Below are 16,849 nucleotides of genomic sequence, written 5' to 3'. Positions count from 1 at the left end.
GATTTAAATATCAATTTCTTAACACAGAGTGAATGTGAATTTTTAAAAAAATTCAGCAAGTTGCAATGCAGCAGTATAGGAGCACTATCTAAATGTTGCATGGTCTTTTCATTCACAAAAATCCAACAGCATGTGAGGCATTTAATTTTAAATGTGCTGTCAGCACTAAGATTAGGTTTAAGAAATTGTAGGAAGGGAAGGGAGAGAGACCTTATTATGTGTTTGGGATGTAGATGGGTGAGAAGTGTGATAATAGTCTGTCAAAAACCAGAAGATCATGGTTGGGGTGATGGCAAGGCAACAGAAGTATCAACAAAGATCCATAAACAGCTAACTTAATTCAAAATAAATTTACATTAATATAACATGGATATGCTATCGGTCAGTTGTTACTACTGCCAGTGTTGTGCAAGTTAGGTTACATGTTGTTCAGACTGTTCCGGTAGCAGACTAGTGACTAGCAGCTCTTTGGAAAGTTCAAAGCCTTCTAAAAATGGTTTACAATAAGTTCATAATCCATTTCCTCTAGCAAACAGACTGTTGTGCAACCATCATTTTGAAATGTTCAGTGTTTAATGAATTATGATTCCTGAAGAGTGGGAACTGACCTATTGTCATCACAGACCTTTGTAAGGTAAAGAAGAGCAGAGAGAATATTTCGCTAATCAAAAACCTCTGTGATTCTAGATGGAACCTGCCACCTCTTCATTCCCTTCCTCAGAAGCAGGAGATCTGGAAGTAATGGATGAAAGTATGGAAGATAAAAAATACCCAGGGGAAGTCACAAGTTCCAGTCTGAAACTGAAATTTTCATGCAAAGATGCCAAGAAAGAATTAATAACGTAAATAAGCTTATTGCTTGAATGTTTTGTAACGTGAATATAGGTAAAGTACAGAACGTATGAGTGCGTCTGAATGATATAATGAGATTTGTAACTAAGTGTTTGTTACTAAAGCATATTGTTACAGATTTAAGGTCCAGAACTATCTTATTTGCTGAATTTTCAATTCCCATAAGTTCTGTAATGATACGTGTATGAACTATTATTCAGTTGCTCAGTGGTTGCCTTTTGTTGAATCACTAAGTAGTGACAGCAGTATAAGAAACTTGTGATAAAGATTATTTCTCCTTTCAACTTGGTTATTACAGATTTTATAGTGCAAAAGAATCTGAGCAAGAACAATTTTAAATATTAAAAATTTGGTAGCTATATTATTTTGAGAAACCAGTTTGTTGTTAGATTATTAATTAGTTCAAGAGTAGAGGACTAGTCAGATACTTTGCCTTTGGACATTTTCTGCAGTATAAAAGGATGATCCCCCATTCTAAGTTTTCTGTGTTTCTTCAACAATCTTTCAGCTGTCCAACTCCTGGATGTGATGGCAGTGGTCACATCACTGGAAATTATGCCTCACACCGCAGGTATTTTGTGTGTGGATTCTTTTATGCAATTGCTACTGAATTATTTGCAATAAAAAAAATCAGTAAATGTTTTGCTTGTCTGGTGTTGTAAAACTTCCCCTTTATTCAATCCTTCTGCTTTTTTCTGTTGCAGTCTTTCTGGTTGTCCTTTGGCAGATAAAAGTCTAAGAAACTTAATGGCTGCTCACTCTTCAGAACTCAGGTACATCTGCTTTTAAAAATTTTAATTATTTTAGTAATTTACCAATAAAATTTCTCTAGGGAAATCTTATTGCTGCAATTAGCAATGGCTATTTGTTCAATCATTAAAAAAATATATCGACTCTACAATGGCAGTCTATAAGGAGCAAATTTTATTTAGAATTTGCTGAACCATTAATAAGGCTTCTGCTTTTTTGAAAAATTATTTTCAGAATAGATTATATTTTCATTGAGTCAGGCTTCTATCTGCAAAGGTATGCTGAATAGATAAATGCTTGCTTCTGCTATTTTTCCATAATTTTTAGAGAAAAGTTGCAGGAAATGGCCTTTTACAAGGTCAATAAATCTATGTGTATTGGATCTTAGTGCTGTTAAAGCTACATTACATGATTCAGTTTGAAAGCTACCATTTTGATAGTCATAATGAATTGCAGGTGAGAGGAATTTGCAGGAGATGCTCAACTAACTTTCCTTTCATCTTAAGGTGCCCAACTCCTGGTTGTGATGGATCAGGTCATGTGACAGGGAACTATACTTCTCACAGAAGGTGAGCATCACAACAGTAATGAGTAAAAGCACTTTAATAATATCAGATATGTTTTTTCGTGTTGAGATTTGCTGATCTAGTCCATTGTTTCCAAAACTAAAATCTGCAAAACTTGAAAGAACTTCAGTGAGACTCTCACATTTCCGTCCAAGTCTGTGTCTACCTTATTCTGGGAGCAGTGTGTTGAAAAAGTTTGGAGTTCAGTTTTTATGTGTCACTTCATTGCTTACCTTTGTGTATACACCATGCATTATTGGTTTCCTTTAGCTGGAGACAATGGGAGAAGATTCTCCATGAAGTTGTCAGTATTTGGAAATGATCCTGACACAGCAATATCTGGAAATTTCTGTAGCAGTTTTAACTTACTGTGTATAACATAGAACTACTCTAAACTCTTCTGTGCTGGACAATTTAAAGTACAAGGATTAAGTAAGAAATAAAATATCCTATACATCACCTCAGAGTTAATAAGGTCTCAGTTTACTGGTAATTACTTTCTGTGCAATGAACAGTAATTTTTTATTTGAATTCTGAACATTTTTAAACTGTTCAATTAGAGTACTGTTTAATTAACTTTTAGGCTCCTAATCTGTTTTATTAATCAATGTCCTAACTTCATTCTTCATTTTTAAATTAATGACAAAGAAGTCAAATAGTTTGTTACAAGATATCTCTTCTGAACAATCTAAGAATTATACACTTAACAGAATGAATGACTACCCTGAAAGGATTTTATGCTGCAACTAAAGAATAAAAATTACTGTTGGCAATAATAATGTATGAAGACTTATTAATGTTATATGCTCACTACTTCGATTGAGCTGAAAGTTTAATTTAAATGCACAATTATGTCCACAAATAAAACTGACAGAAAAGTGCGGCAGAAAATCCCTGATTTGGCACCAAACAGGACCTGTTGATTCATTACCCAGATTGGCAGTTCCAAAGCTCCTCCAGATGCCCACTAGTACTGCAAGCTCCTCTGACCAAGTTAGTGGCCAAAAATATATGGTAGAATAGACTCAGTATATTGAAATGAACACTGATTGTACCTCCTATATGTTAGTAAATTCAAGAATGTTTTCTCTGTTCCAAAATGTGCTGTTGATCAGTAGGAAACCTGGGCTAGTTTACCTCCCAGACCCTTACAGCTGAAGGTTAGAACAGCCTCAGGGTCACCTGATTTTGTACTATCCCAGAACCACAGTAGGATACCTATTCCTTAGGATCAATCCACCAATATGTGAAAATAGTACATAGATCTACAAAAGGCTTGGGTTTCTAGATGGTAAGAATTAGTGGGCAAACAGTCTACCTCCTAGATAGCTACCTAAAAGTTAATATCTAATCTATTAAGTCTACATCATCTATATCACAAAAGTTAATTTCATCCTAAGTGTCTTCTCAACTAATGCACAGCAATCAAAATGATTCATCTGCATGAAATGTGTTGATATTGAACAGCAGTAGCCATCTCCATCATCATCAGTCAATCTTAATCTGGTTGATTTACAGCTTGTCAGGTTGTCCACGTGCTAAGAAAAGTGGACAGAAATTGACTCCTACCAAGGATGATAAGGAGGATCCTGAGCTCATGAAGTAAGTTTTCCTGTGGCAGAAGCCATTTCTGTTGTGTGTCATATCATCCCCTACGAGAAAAATTGCTGAAAATCTGAACAACTGACACATCATGTAAAAGGTAGCCTCCAACTTGATGGCATGAGCATCAAATATTTCTAACTTCTGGTAATTTTTCCCCCCAACCCCCTTCTCTCTTTTTCCATTCCACATTCTGGTTCCCCTCTCATCCCTTCTCTTCTCACCTGCCTATCACCTCCCTCTGGTGTTCCTTCTCCTTCCCTTTCTTCCATGGCCCATTGTCCTCTACTATCAGATTCCTTCTTCTTCAGCCCTTCACCTCTTCTACCTATTGCTTCCCTGTTTCTTGCTTCATCCCCCCCCTCCCCCACCCACTCACCTTCCTCCTCACCTGGTCTCACCTTCTTATTCTGACTTCTTCTCCCTTCCTTTCCAGTACCGATGAAGGATTTCAGCCCAAAACATCGACTGTTCATTCCCCTTCATTATGCTGCCTGACTAGCTGAGTTCCTCCAGCATTTTGTGTGTGTTGCTCAAGGTTTCCAGCATCTGCAGAATCTCTTGTGTTTACATCCTGTACACGGGTCAGCGTGTTTTTTGCTAAGCACGCCAATGTTAGCTGCAGATCATGCAATAACAGAAACAATTGAAAGGCTTATATCAGCATTAGCCAAGCTCCAAAGGCACTTTAGAAAATCAATTTGTAAAACAAAGAGTAATTACCAAAAACGGCAGAGGTGACGAAAGGTTTGTTTGATGAGATAGATTTTGAAGATATTTTCGTAGGTGTTGAGAAATAAGGTGGATGTGAGTGTGTGGGAAGATAATCCCAGTTTGGAAGGCTGCAAAGATTCAAAGTGCCATCACTAGTTATTAGAGAGCAACTCAAATTGGAGAAATAGTAGTGATACTGCTGGATAAAACATTTGAGGTAAGTGAGGTCACAAGCATGAAAGAAATTAAAAGAAGCATGCTTTGAGGTCTGTGTATCAGTTAAGTGTTTGAGGGGTGGGGAAGTGTGAAGGTGAATGGGCAAGTTTGTTAAATCACTCACTGATACACATCCAGGAGGTGCACTTAAAAATAAATGATATAATTCTGATAACCTCTTAGAAGATACCAAGTCTATAAAGCTGATTGCTTTCACACAACCGTACAGTTTGTTAAATCTCACAATGATATACCAAGGAGGTGTATGTAATAATAAATGATACACTTCTGATAACTTCTTAGAAGGTATCAAGTCCATAAAACTGATTATTTTCACACAACTGTATAGAAGCTGTTTATTTTGTCACAGTATTGCAAAATAGTGAAGGTAAAAGTTGAGTTGCTTAAAATCTTTAGTCAGTAGCAGAACATGTTAATACGCAGTTTAAAAACTGTGACTTGAGTATCCACTAATGGTTGGAAAGCTCTGTGCATACCCGTGTCTCCAGAGCTCATCAGGTGACATGCATTGAACTGAATTGACTTTATTACTTACATCCTTCATATACATGAGGAATAAAAATCTTTATGTTATGACTCCATCTAAATGTGCAATGTGCAATTTATAGTAATTTATAATAAATAGTATGTACAACAGAATAGTTAATATAACATAGAAATACAGTTGTGTCAGCATGCATTAAACAGTCCGATGACCTGGTGGAAGAAGCTGTCCTGGAGCCTGTTGGTCTTGGCTTTTATGCTCTGTGGTACCATTTCTCGGATGGTAGCAGCTAGAATAGATTGTGGTTGGGATGGCTTGGGTCCCCAATGATGCTACAGACCGTTTTTACACACCTGTCCTTGAAAATGTCCTGAATAGTGGGAAGTTCATGTCTACAGATATACGGAGCTGTCTGCACCACTCTCTGCAGAGTCCTGTGATTAATGCTTTGTAGAGCAGGGGAAAAGGCAGTTTGGCCCATCTGATCTGTGCTATCCAAGCTTGTCCCATATGCCAGTGTTTGGCCCATATTCTTGCAAGCCTTTCCTATCTATGTATCTATCCAACTGTCTTTCAGAAGTTGTTATAGTACCTGCATCAACCATTTCCTCTGGCAGCTCATTCCATATACATAGCACCCTTTGTGTAGAAAATAGTTGCCCCTCAAGTTCCTATTAAATTCCTCCCCCCTCACTATAAACCTATGCCCTCTAGTTCTTGATATCCCAAACTTCATGATTTTATACATCTCTAAAAGATCTCCTCTTACTCTTCCCACATCCATGAAACAATGTCCTAGCTTCTAAGCAATCCATGATGGACAATTCCCACATTTCAGGAGAAAAGTTAAAAATATTTATGCATAGAATTAGGCTCATAGTGGGATAGACAGCATGGTTTACATTTTTTGTAAAACAAACTGTCTTGTCATAAATAAGTAATTGGCTTCAAATAATAAAGTGAAAAAGAAATTAATTTAGAAATAATAGTCATTGTTGATCTAAAAACAGCACACAGTGGTTTGAAATGTTCCTTGGTGATTATTATCTACTGAGACAAATGCTATAATGTTGGCAGGGCAGAAGAGCCTTGTACTGCCGATGTGTACTAATCCCTGCTAAAAATAAGTACTTTGGTTCCAACTACGGGTATCATATTCAGTGTCCAAAAAAAACAATTTTCAGTTATTTCCACTTCCAATGCTTAACAACTTCAAGAACCATTTGCAATGTATTTATTGTGTGGACTGCACATACTTAGTTTTAAAAGGTGATCAAACAATATTTTGCAACAATAGTAAAGGTTAACTATGTACATTCATTTAGAAATATTTGCTTTTGATATTAAAAAAAAAAGCATTTTAACCTCCCTTTGTGTGGAGCAGAGGCAGTCAGTGGTGTAGTGGCATCAGCACCAGACTTGAGGGTGAATGGTCCGACCGGCTCCTTGCATGCTTTCCATCCATGCTGGGTTGAGTGTCAAGTTAGCAACTCAGCTTCGTAAAACAAAAACAGTCAAATGCTATGGAAACAGCAAAAATGCCGCCCAATGCACCACAAGGTGGGAAAAGGGCAACAATGTGTTTAGCATAGAGGGGAAGTATGGTGGTGGAATACTGCAATAAGATACCTGCTAAGTATAAACTGGCCACAAGCATTTGGAAGTGATGCTGAGGTCTCTTGATGGCAAGAATCAATGGGCAGGCCACGTAACTTTCAGATAGCCACCTGAAAGACATTATCTCATCTAGTAAGTGTTCATATCTACTATCACTATTAGTAATATCTTCTCAAATAATGTATGTGTCTTTTTCATTATTGTTTATTGTAATTTACAAATTGAATGCTTTTCTCAGACAGGTGAAAAATTGGAATCTCTTTATGGTAAACTTAACATCCATAAAACTGATGACTTTGAATAGGTTCTATAAAAGATCCAACATTAGTTAACATAGTTGTGAACGTAGTAGATTTTTGTGTTTAAAAGTGAAGTAAAATTTAAGGAAATCGATGTCTTCAGGAAGCACCAACTTAGTGGGTTTGGGGTGGCAAATGGCGTTACAGTAAAGTATTCAACAGGGTAGGTAGTTCAGTAGTTTTATAGGTGGTGAGAATAAAACAAACACAATGACTCATGAGAATCCTTGACCTCCAACCTTTCAAAATGGAGAGGAAGCTTTTGGGATGTTAATAACATAAGTGTAAACAGCGGAAAGAGTGTATTTCCCTTGAGCCATCTCCTCTCTCCACCTGGAATCTTTTGCCCATAGGGAAGATCAGAATGTCTGTTTCAGGAGTTTGGTGTCAGTCATGGAAATTATATGGTTCGCTTATGCTGCTAGTAGACCTAGGGGTTTTAGCAGAACCATCTCTTGTAGGCAACTCACCACTGCCTTGAGGTGCCTCCCAAAGTTAGTCCATGTGTGAGATGTATGTCGAGGATAGGAATCTTTGCTGTTCATCTTCATTTTCAAACATTTTTTTTCCTTGTATGTTCACAGACTCTCGGGAGCCACATCTCACCTAGCTGGGCATTTATGTAGTATTTCATTTTACTTTATGGAATCATGATAGTAGTACAGAATAAAAAAAGCAAAATACCACAGATGCTGGGAATCAAAACAGAACCAGAAAATTCCAGAAATGTTCAGCATGTCAGGCAGCATTTTTGGAGAAACAGGTTCCAATCAAAGACTTCTTTATTAATTTATGTTCTCAAATCCACAGAATAAATAGGTGTTAACAAACCTGATAAAAGATCATTGTCTGCACCTATTTCTGTTTCACATACATTGCCTGACTGCTGAGTATTTCGATGTCTTGATCTAAAATCAATTGAACAAAACATTGTTAATGAAGTTCAAAACCAAAATAATGCAAATGATGGAAATATGAAATAAAAGGAGCAAATTTGGGAGATGTCAGTAGACATTCTCTGAGATAAACGAATAGAGTTAACTTAAGTTTGATGACCTTTCAATGACCTCCTGAACCTCTTGAGTTCTTTTTTGTTTTTAGTAAAATGAAGAATAAGATGTATGCTTGTGTATTATCATTTGACACAGTCTGCTTCCATTTAAACTCTTATGCTGTGTTTTCATTGAAGTATATACTGGGCCATTACCAATTCATCACTTCCATTCAAACTGTTCTTCCTGACTGTGCAGCTTTAGCTATTAACTGCACAGAATGGATGTGGATTTGGATTTTGTTCAGCTTTTTTTAATGGAGATGATACTAGGTTAAATTGTAGTTAGATTCCCTCTCTTTAGTCATAATTGGACAAAAGCCACCAGCCTAGTAATTGTTCTTTACAGGTGGAATAACCAGAGGAGCACAATAAGTATAAGTCTGAAAGCCAGCACAAGTTGGGCATCAGGCCTCATTTGCGTCATTTCAATGAGCTGCCTGTTGATTCTTCCAAAGGCTTCGTGCCTGTTTAAACAGTCAAATATTCAATCTGATCACTGCTCTACCCGCGGTAATTCATTACATTTCCATACAGATTTGTGCAATGCTGCTTCAGATTATTGGATCAAGCATCTTTAAGGCATTCTTAGGCCAGAAAACATCACCTCAAAAATTTGGCACATTTTTCCCACGAGATATATGTAATGCAATTACAATTTGTCCACCAACAAATTCTTGTTAAAATAATCCCCACAGAAGGACTTGTTCTTATAGTTGAGGTGAAATAGCTCTGTAATAAGCATATTCATTGCAAGATATGCTTGTTTTGTTATACACTAGAGGCTTCCATTTATGCCTGTTCACCTTTTTAGATTGCTGTGGTTTGCATCTGTATAGTTGATGATAATGTAATAGGAGTACCAGTAATGTGACCTTCACAGCAGCATATTCCCAAATTAATGGAAGCGGTTAATAACTGATTCAAGGTTTCAATCCTGAATTTACACTCACACTCCTGATGGATGAATGTCATTATTAAAACTTAATTTAGAATTATTCTAATAACGTTACTAAACTGCATTGCTAAACACTTCTCTGAAAATTATGTTCTTGAGGAGGTTTATCTAATGTACAGGATAAAACTACAGTTGATGTATCATTATCCAGAATATTTATATCAAGTAGTTTTTCAAAGTAGAGTTCATTTTTTTTTTGCCTCATGCCATAAAAATTCATGAAACCAAATAGACCATGATGATTGACAACTATGCAGCTGTATAATTATAAAGGCACTCCAGTCTATATTTAAAATAACTTTTATATTATTTTCTTAGTTTGCAGGTCTATTAAGTTGTGGGATCAAATTCTTATAATTATTTTTATTTTAGTTTATTTGAGATTCAGTGCGGAGTAGGTCCTTCTGGCCCTTTGAGCCGCACTGCCCAGCAATCCCCTAATTTAGTCCTAGCCAATTAACCTACCAAGCAGCACATCTTTGGACTGTGGGAGGAAACCGGAACGCGTGGAGGAAACCCACACGATCATGGGGAGAACATACAAACTCCTTACAGGCATGGGCGGAAATTGAACCCGAGTCGCTTGTAGTGTAAAGTGTTGTGCTAACCGCTATGCTACTGGGTTGCCCCCAGTTTCTAGATCTCGAATATGATCTTTTGATTAATATTCCATAAAATAGATCAACAAGCTACTTTATTACAGTTAAATGTTACAATTGAGCCTCAACTTTAGCAATTAGGAGCAATTTCTGGTGTCTAAACCTCAAAGATTTGGCCTTTGATTGCACCATCACTGACCGATTATATATACATTTATTATGCATTTATTATACTTCAGCAATGGCACCTTTAAAATCTTTCTCCTGTAGGGTTAAACAGTATGCAGTTTGACACAGTACATTTATAAGATTAACAGGAAACACAGGCACTAGGCTCTGACATTAGTTGTGATGAAAGCATAAAATGAGCAGTTGACCTCCAGTCTGATTTTCTTATCCCACAGAATGTAAGCTGAGCTATGAATTTACAGTTACATGTTTTACAGTTCTGCCCAAGACAACTTTCAAGAAGAATATGAATTTTGAAAACTGTGCTGAATATATTTTGCTGTGGTTTTACTAACCTTCCAAACCGCTTTTACTCATATAATTTTTGCAAACATTAGCACAAAGTGGAAATTTTGTGTTAATGAGAGCTAAAAAATGATACATTTAAATAATGAACTCAGTAATGCTGAAGTACAATTATCTTAAGATTTATTGCCTTATACTTTAGAGGAAGGGTAGCATATGGAAGAGCAATGTTTAACAGCCTCTTTCCCAGTTGTAACTCTCAGTGCATTTTATATCAAGGGACTGCTGTTTAATTTATCAATTATCGCTGTGCATGCTAAAGGAACAATTTGCACCAGATGCTAAGTATAACAAGTTTAGTTTTTCTAATTGGCATTGCCAAGTTCTTTTTATTATTTCTTTGATATGGTTATGTATATATGTAGCTAAGTGTACTCTTCTGGTTAAAGCCTCGTTAGAAATTAGGAGTGATTGGATCTCCACAGCATAAAGCCATGCTGACTGTCACTAGTAACTTCATGGTTTTCCAAATGTGATTACATCCTGTCCTTAAGAATGTCCTTCAGTAATTGTCTTATCACTAATATAAGATTCATTTGCACATAATTTCCTGATTAAAAATCATATCAAACCTGACATTCCATCTTTCCTGAAATTTCTCCACCTTTTGCTTCTCCATCATATATAATCGTAGAACGGAGCTCATGGGGAAAAGTTAAGGGTTTTCTCCCCAAACAAAATGAAAGTGATTTATTGTCTTTTACATGGCATAAAATCACTATTTTAATTAAAAGCCATAAAATACACTTCAAGATGTAATATTCTGAGAGTCAGTCTAATCCTTATGTAACTAACATCATCAAGCAAGGATAACATAAATAAATGCAGTTTTCACTATATTTTTTCAGCAAAATTCCTCTTAAAACTTAGCCCAGGTCAATGGGCAGATCACAGAATTTTGTCCCGTTTAAATTATATTTATTTGTGATCTTTGCATTCAATTTAAAAACATCATGTATAAGTAAACCTTATCCACAAAACGTTTAATAATAATGAAATTGATAATTAATTATGAAATCATTATAATTGGGAATGTTCACTAATCGTTGTATTTACAAGAAATTCCTAAAGTTAAAATGAAATTTATGACCAAAAGTAATCAGCAGGTATGTTTATGAAAAGGGCTGGATTGATTTATTTTACAATTTATACTTCAATTATGCAGTCTATGCTCTTTTGTAAGTCTTTTTTAAATTTATTAATGCACTGGTGAGGCCTCACTTGGTGTATTGTGAGCAGTTTTGGGCCCCTTAACTTAGAAGGGATGTGCTGAAACTGGAGAGGGTTCAAAGGAGGTTTACAAAAATGATTCCAGGACTGAATAGCTTGTCATATGAAGAGTACAGGCTCTGGGCCTGTACTCGCTGGAATTCAGAAGAATGAGGGGTGACTTCATTGAAACCTATCTAATGGTGAAAGGCCTTGTTAGAGTGGATGTGGAGAGGATGTTTCCTATGGTGAGAGAATCTAAGGCCAGAGGTAAGGAGAACAGAGATAAGGAGGAACTTCTTTAGTCAGAGAGTGGCGAATCTGTGGAATTCTTTGCCAGAGGCAGTTGTGGAAGCCCAGTCATTGTATATATTTAAGGCAGAGGTTGATTGATTCTTGATTGGTTAGGACAGGAAGGGATACGGGGAGAAAGCAGGAGAATGGAGCTGAGAGGAAAATTGGATCAGCCATCATGAAATGGCAGAGCATCCTTGGGCCACATGGCCTTAAAATGAGAGTGATTCAAAGGAGATGAACAATTTTAAATAGATTTTTTGTGATCAAGATCAGTTTCACCAGTATTCTTGTTACCAATCTTAATTATATCGAGGAATATTTTGAAGTTTCTTTAATTCTATGTTTTAAAATTCAGCTTCTATGTGACATGTTCAGCAGCATGCGATATGCCCATATAGGTGGGCTAAGAAGCCAAATTCTACTCTTATATATTATGGCTTTTGTGTTTCAATAGAAACCTGGGAAGCAAAATAAAACAAAAATGACATAATTAATCACACACTCTAATATTTATTTCCAAGCAGTAACTCTATTATAGATGTGACTTTTACCTTGCATAGTACTTTCATTCTTTCAAAGTGGTTTGGAAAAAGTAAAGTTGTGTTCACTTTTTACTTTTTTCACAGAGGCATGAGTGAGTTCTGTTATGTCTTGTAACTCCAAAACATAAAACTAATTTAAAAGGAAGACACAGGACTAGGGATGGAAGTCTAATTTCAACTTTTACTTAAAGAGGTGCATACATGTCAAGTGGTGGCATGATGACTTACGCCATTTACGTACTTTTCCATTTAACCCGCAAAGCATTATTATTTATGTAAACAACAAAGAATGCTTAATCAAACATGCAGGCAATCTGAACTCTCCGCTTGATTTCCTCATCCACAACATCATCCAACAACTCGTCTATTTTTGTCTCTCCATTGACTCATTTCTTTTTGGCCTTCCATTCATCCAGCTAGGTTTTGGTCTTTACGTCTACTTTTACAAGCATCTTTTTGTTTACCACTTGAAGTTCATGCAATAACCTTAATACGCGCAGAGCAGGTTCTCTATCTTCATACTCACAAAATCCGAATACTTGCAACTTTCCTGAAGAAGCTTGAACTCTCTACCAGCTTAAAACCAAGCCACATTTAGCAAGTAACTGCCTGATTAATATATCAGAAGTTTACTCAGATATGTTGCCTACAAAAACCGTTGTTGTCGAACCACTGCTTTTGTCACTTCCACAATCCCTCTGGGCAGTGTGGTCCTTCCGTGATCTAATACGCTTTCCAGCTTGATGCATAGAGGTTGTCACCAACACCTGTTTAGCCTCTGTCGGGCAACAGTTCACTGTGTTCAGCATATAGACAGTTGTGGCATCATCCAGTACCTTTCTTAATTCACTTTCAGTTGACTCTTTTGCAGGGGATGTGGCATGCAAATGGTGGATGGATCTCCAATCAATTTGCTGGCCTTCCTGTTTTAACCACATACATGCCAATGTGGCTTGCTGGTTGTTGTATTCATTGTCACAAATGTCATTCCCACAGGAGTTACCTTTAGTCCGGTGTAAGTTCTTAGTTTGATACCTGCAGGCTTCAGTTCATTATCTTTGAAATGCGGTTCAAACTCATTTTGTGGAATGACTGAAACAGCTGAGCTAGTGTCCAATTCCATTTTAATTAATTTGCCGTTCACTTCTGGTGTAAGCCATATTGCTTGTGTCTTGTTAGTTTGCACCATGTAACTGTCAAAGCTACTCAGTCCTGCGTCACTCTCATCATTATCAAGTTTTTCATCAACAGCAAGTAGATTAGTGCTCTTTTGAAAATGCAGCTTGACTTTTAACTTTCATCTCTCCTTCGTGCAGAACATTTATTTTTGTCTGCTTGACACGCCCTTTGTATTTGTCCTACTTTGGTTTTAGTTCTAGATGTCCCTGCATTACTTTCACAATATCAGCAAAGCTCATTTCAGCTGACTTGGTTGGAGCAGTCATACTCCTAAGCAAGCTGTCTACTTTTCTACCCAATGCGCTCAATAAAAATGCTACTTGTTTCTCATTGGCTATTCTATTTGCTCTAAAATATTGCTCTATTAGCTCAGTATATATATACCAGTTACCTGTACTGTAGTCAAGCACATCAATCTTTCTGATGTAGCCAGCCAATTCTGCTCTTTTTTATGATTATCACTCTGTGTGAACTCAGTAGTCATTGTCATACTTTATTGATCCCGGGGGAAATGGTTTTCGTTACAGTTGTACCATAAATAATTAAATAGTAATATGTAAATTATGCCAAGAAATGTCCAGGACCAGCCTATTGGCTCAGGGTGTCTGACCCTCCAAGGGAGGAGTTGTAAAGTTTGATGGCCACAGGCAGGAATGACATCCTATGACGCTCTGTGTTGCATCTCGGTGGAATGAGTCTCTGGCTGAATATACTCCTGTGCCCAACCAGTACATTATGTAGTGGATGGGAGACATTGTCCAAGATGGCATGCAACTTGGACAGCATCCTCTTTTCAGACACCACCATCAGAGAGTCCAGTTCCATCCCCACAGCATCACTGGCCTTATGAATGAGTTTCTTGATTCTGTTGGTGTCTGCTACCCTCAGCCTGCTGCCCCAGCCCACAACAGCAAATATGATCGCACTGGCCACCACAGACTCGTAGAACATCCTCAGCATTGTCCGGCAGATGTTAAAGGACCTCAGTCTCCTCAAGAAATAGAGACGGCTCTGACCCTTCTTGTAGACAGCCTCAGTGTTCTTTGACCAGTCCCAATTCGTATCCCCAGGTATTTGTAATCCTCCACCATGTCCACACTGACCCCCTGGATGGAAGCAGTAGTCAGCGGTACCTTAGCTGTCCTCAGGTCTACCACCAGCTCCTTAGTCTTTTTCACATTAACCTATGAATTCTACCATTTTCTACTTGTTTTTAACTCAATAGTGTCTCTCTCCTTTTCTGAAGAAGCAAATGCTGCTCTATTTGTTTACTCGACTGTTTCTCACTGCGCTTTTTAAACCCAAATATCTCACTGCGCTTCAACAGATAATCGTCTCAGGTTCATTTGAAACTTTCTCACCACCACTGTTAGTTTTGTAACTTCAAAACATAAAACTTATTTAAATGAAAGACACAGACCAGGGATGCAAGTCTAACTACAATTTTTATTTTAATTGAGGCGCGCACATATCACACAAGGGCATGATGGCATATGCCACTTACGTACTTTTACATATAACCCACAATCCATTATGTAAACAACAAAGAATGGGTAATGAAACTATATATTTACAATATTACTGAAATAGTAAATACACAAGAAATTTTATCCTCTATCTGAATTTTCTGAGTAATGTTTTGCAAATTTTGGTAGGATGAATTTCTTTAACCTGAATGTCTGTAGCACGGGGGCTACCTACAATAACCTTTCTTTAAAACAAAAGGTCATCTTTGAATGGTCTGACCTGGCATAAATCTTATTGTATCAGTGCATTTTCAGAATGAGAATCACTGGTGAAATAACAGTGTAAACAATTGTGATATGGTCAATCACATTTTACAATGAAACCATGAGTCTTAATTAACCATATGAGAACTAAATGAAATGCCAGTTGCTATTTCCTGTAGAAACTGAATGAAACATGTGCCTGCAGAATCTGGCAGCATCTCTAGGAAGATGTGCAGTCGACGTTTCAGGCTGAGACCCTTCTTCAGGACTAACTGAAGGAAGAGTGAGTCACTCTCACTCTTTCCTCAGTTAGTCCTGACGAAGGGTCTCGGCCTGAAACGTCAACTGCACCTCTTCCTAGAGATGCTGCCTGGCCTGCTGCGTTCACCAGCAACTTTTATGTGTGTTGCTTGAATTTCCAGCATCTGCAGAATTCCTGTTGTTTGCCTGCAGAATCTAATCACTTCCCCAATTGGTGGAAACCAGACACTTAAATCATGCTTTACTTTTGAAATCTTCAGAAGAGCAGTGACCCACAAATTGGCTGCTGTCACCCAAGAACCCCACTCTCTATGATTGCCACTCAGATTCATAATTTAACCTCATGATGGCTGTCCAACATTTGATACTCTGGTGATCTGCAGCCTCAAAATCGATGTATCACCTTGGGTAAAATTGGGAGGTGGCAAGAATACTCGACTTGTAATACCCAAAAATCCAAATTCATTACATATTGGCTTCTTGAAATTTGAAATTTTAAATTCACAAGCAGCTTAATTTTGTAAATCTGCCTATTTCTCGTGAAGAACATAATGGCCTTTCAGAGACATGTAAAATTAAACACTTCACTTCAAGGCCTGTCAGTACAACTAACCACTCGATTATTAGTAACATCATAAAGATGAAAATATATCATTGCTATTTTGGAAAATAAGTTAGTTAAGTAAAACAAAATCATAAGTATTTCTTATGTCAGGGCAGTACATTTGTGAATTTGACTGTAGAGTCAGCACCTCTTTAATTGAGCTCATCATGACATGTTATTAATCTAATATAATTATGCAATAACACTGGACAACAAAGATTTTGCTTCCTGAACACCTTTAGGTGTATCTTATGAATTTTGGGCTACTGATCATGGAAATCCCATTGAAATTTCCCTATCACGCACCATTTTTTAAATAAACTTATGTTTATTATTTCAATTCATAATTCAAGCCAATTAAAAGGCTGGAAAGTTTCCTATCTTGTCCAGGCAGGGGCATGCTTAGGCAACACAGCTGCTGCATGGCAGGACAGGTTTTAGTAATAATTATTGGGTTCAGGACTGTAAGGATAGAATTTGCTATCACCAGGCACAAAAATTTCTATGAAGGGTTTTGATATTTGAGACAGATGCTTCCCAGAATAACTGATGCCAAGATTAAGGAAAGCATTTCTGTTGGTCCACAAATCAAACAGGTCATCAATGACAGGCAATTTGAAGAATTTCTAGTGGGACCAGAGAAAATCACATGGAAGGCATTCAAGGAAGTTGTTGAAATTTTTCTCGGCATCTACAGAGCACCAAACTACATGCAGCTGGTTGAAAGCATGCTTCAATTATATAAAACCATGAAATGTAACACA

General features: G+C 37.1%; 1 protein-coding gene across 1 annotated transcript in view; it reads left to right on the top strand.

Moving 5' to 3' along the window:
• Window positions 1-16,849, top strand: part of myt1b (myelin transcription factor 1b) — a 48,306-nt gene that overhangs the window by 14,218 nt on the left and 17,239 nt on the right. The window contains exons 12-16 of the mRNA XM_072279671.1: window positions 688-842; window positions 1,361-1,423; window positions 1,557-1,625; window positions 2,109-2,171; window positions 3,687-3,770. Of these exons, the coding sequence (XP_072135772.1) occupies window positions 688-842; window positions 1,361-1,423; window positions 1,557-1,625; window positions 2,109-2,171; window positions 3,687-3,770 (434 nt within the window). The remainder of the gene's footprint in view (window positions 1-687; window positions 843-1,360; window positions 1,424-1,556; window positions 1,626-2,108; window positions 2,172-3,686; window positions 3,771-16,849) is intronic.

This window comes from Mobula birostris, chromosome 2, assembly GCF_030028105.1.
Source record: "Mobula birostris isolate sMobBir1 chromosome 2, sMobBir1.hap1, whole genome shotgun sequence".
In the NCBI taxonomy this organism is placed as follows: Eukaryota; Metazoa; Chordata; class Chondrichthyes; order Myliobatiformes; family Myliobatidae; genus Mobula; species Mobula birostris.
This window is presented reverse-complemented; position numbering and strand designations above follow the sequence as displayed.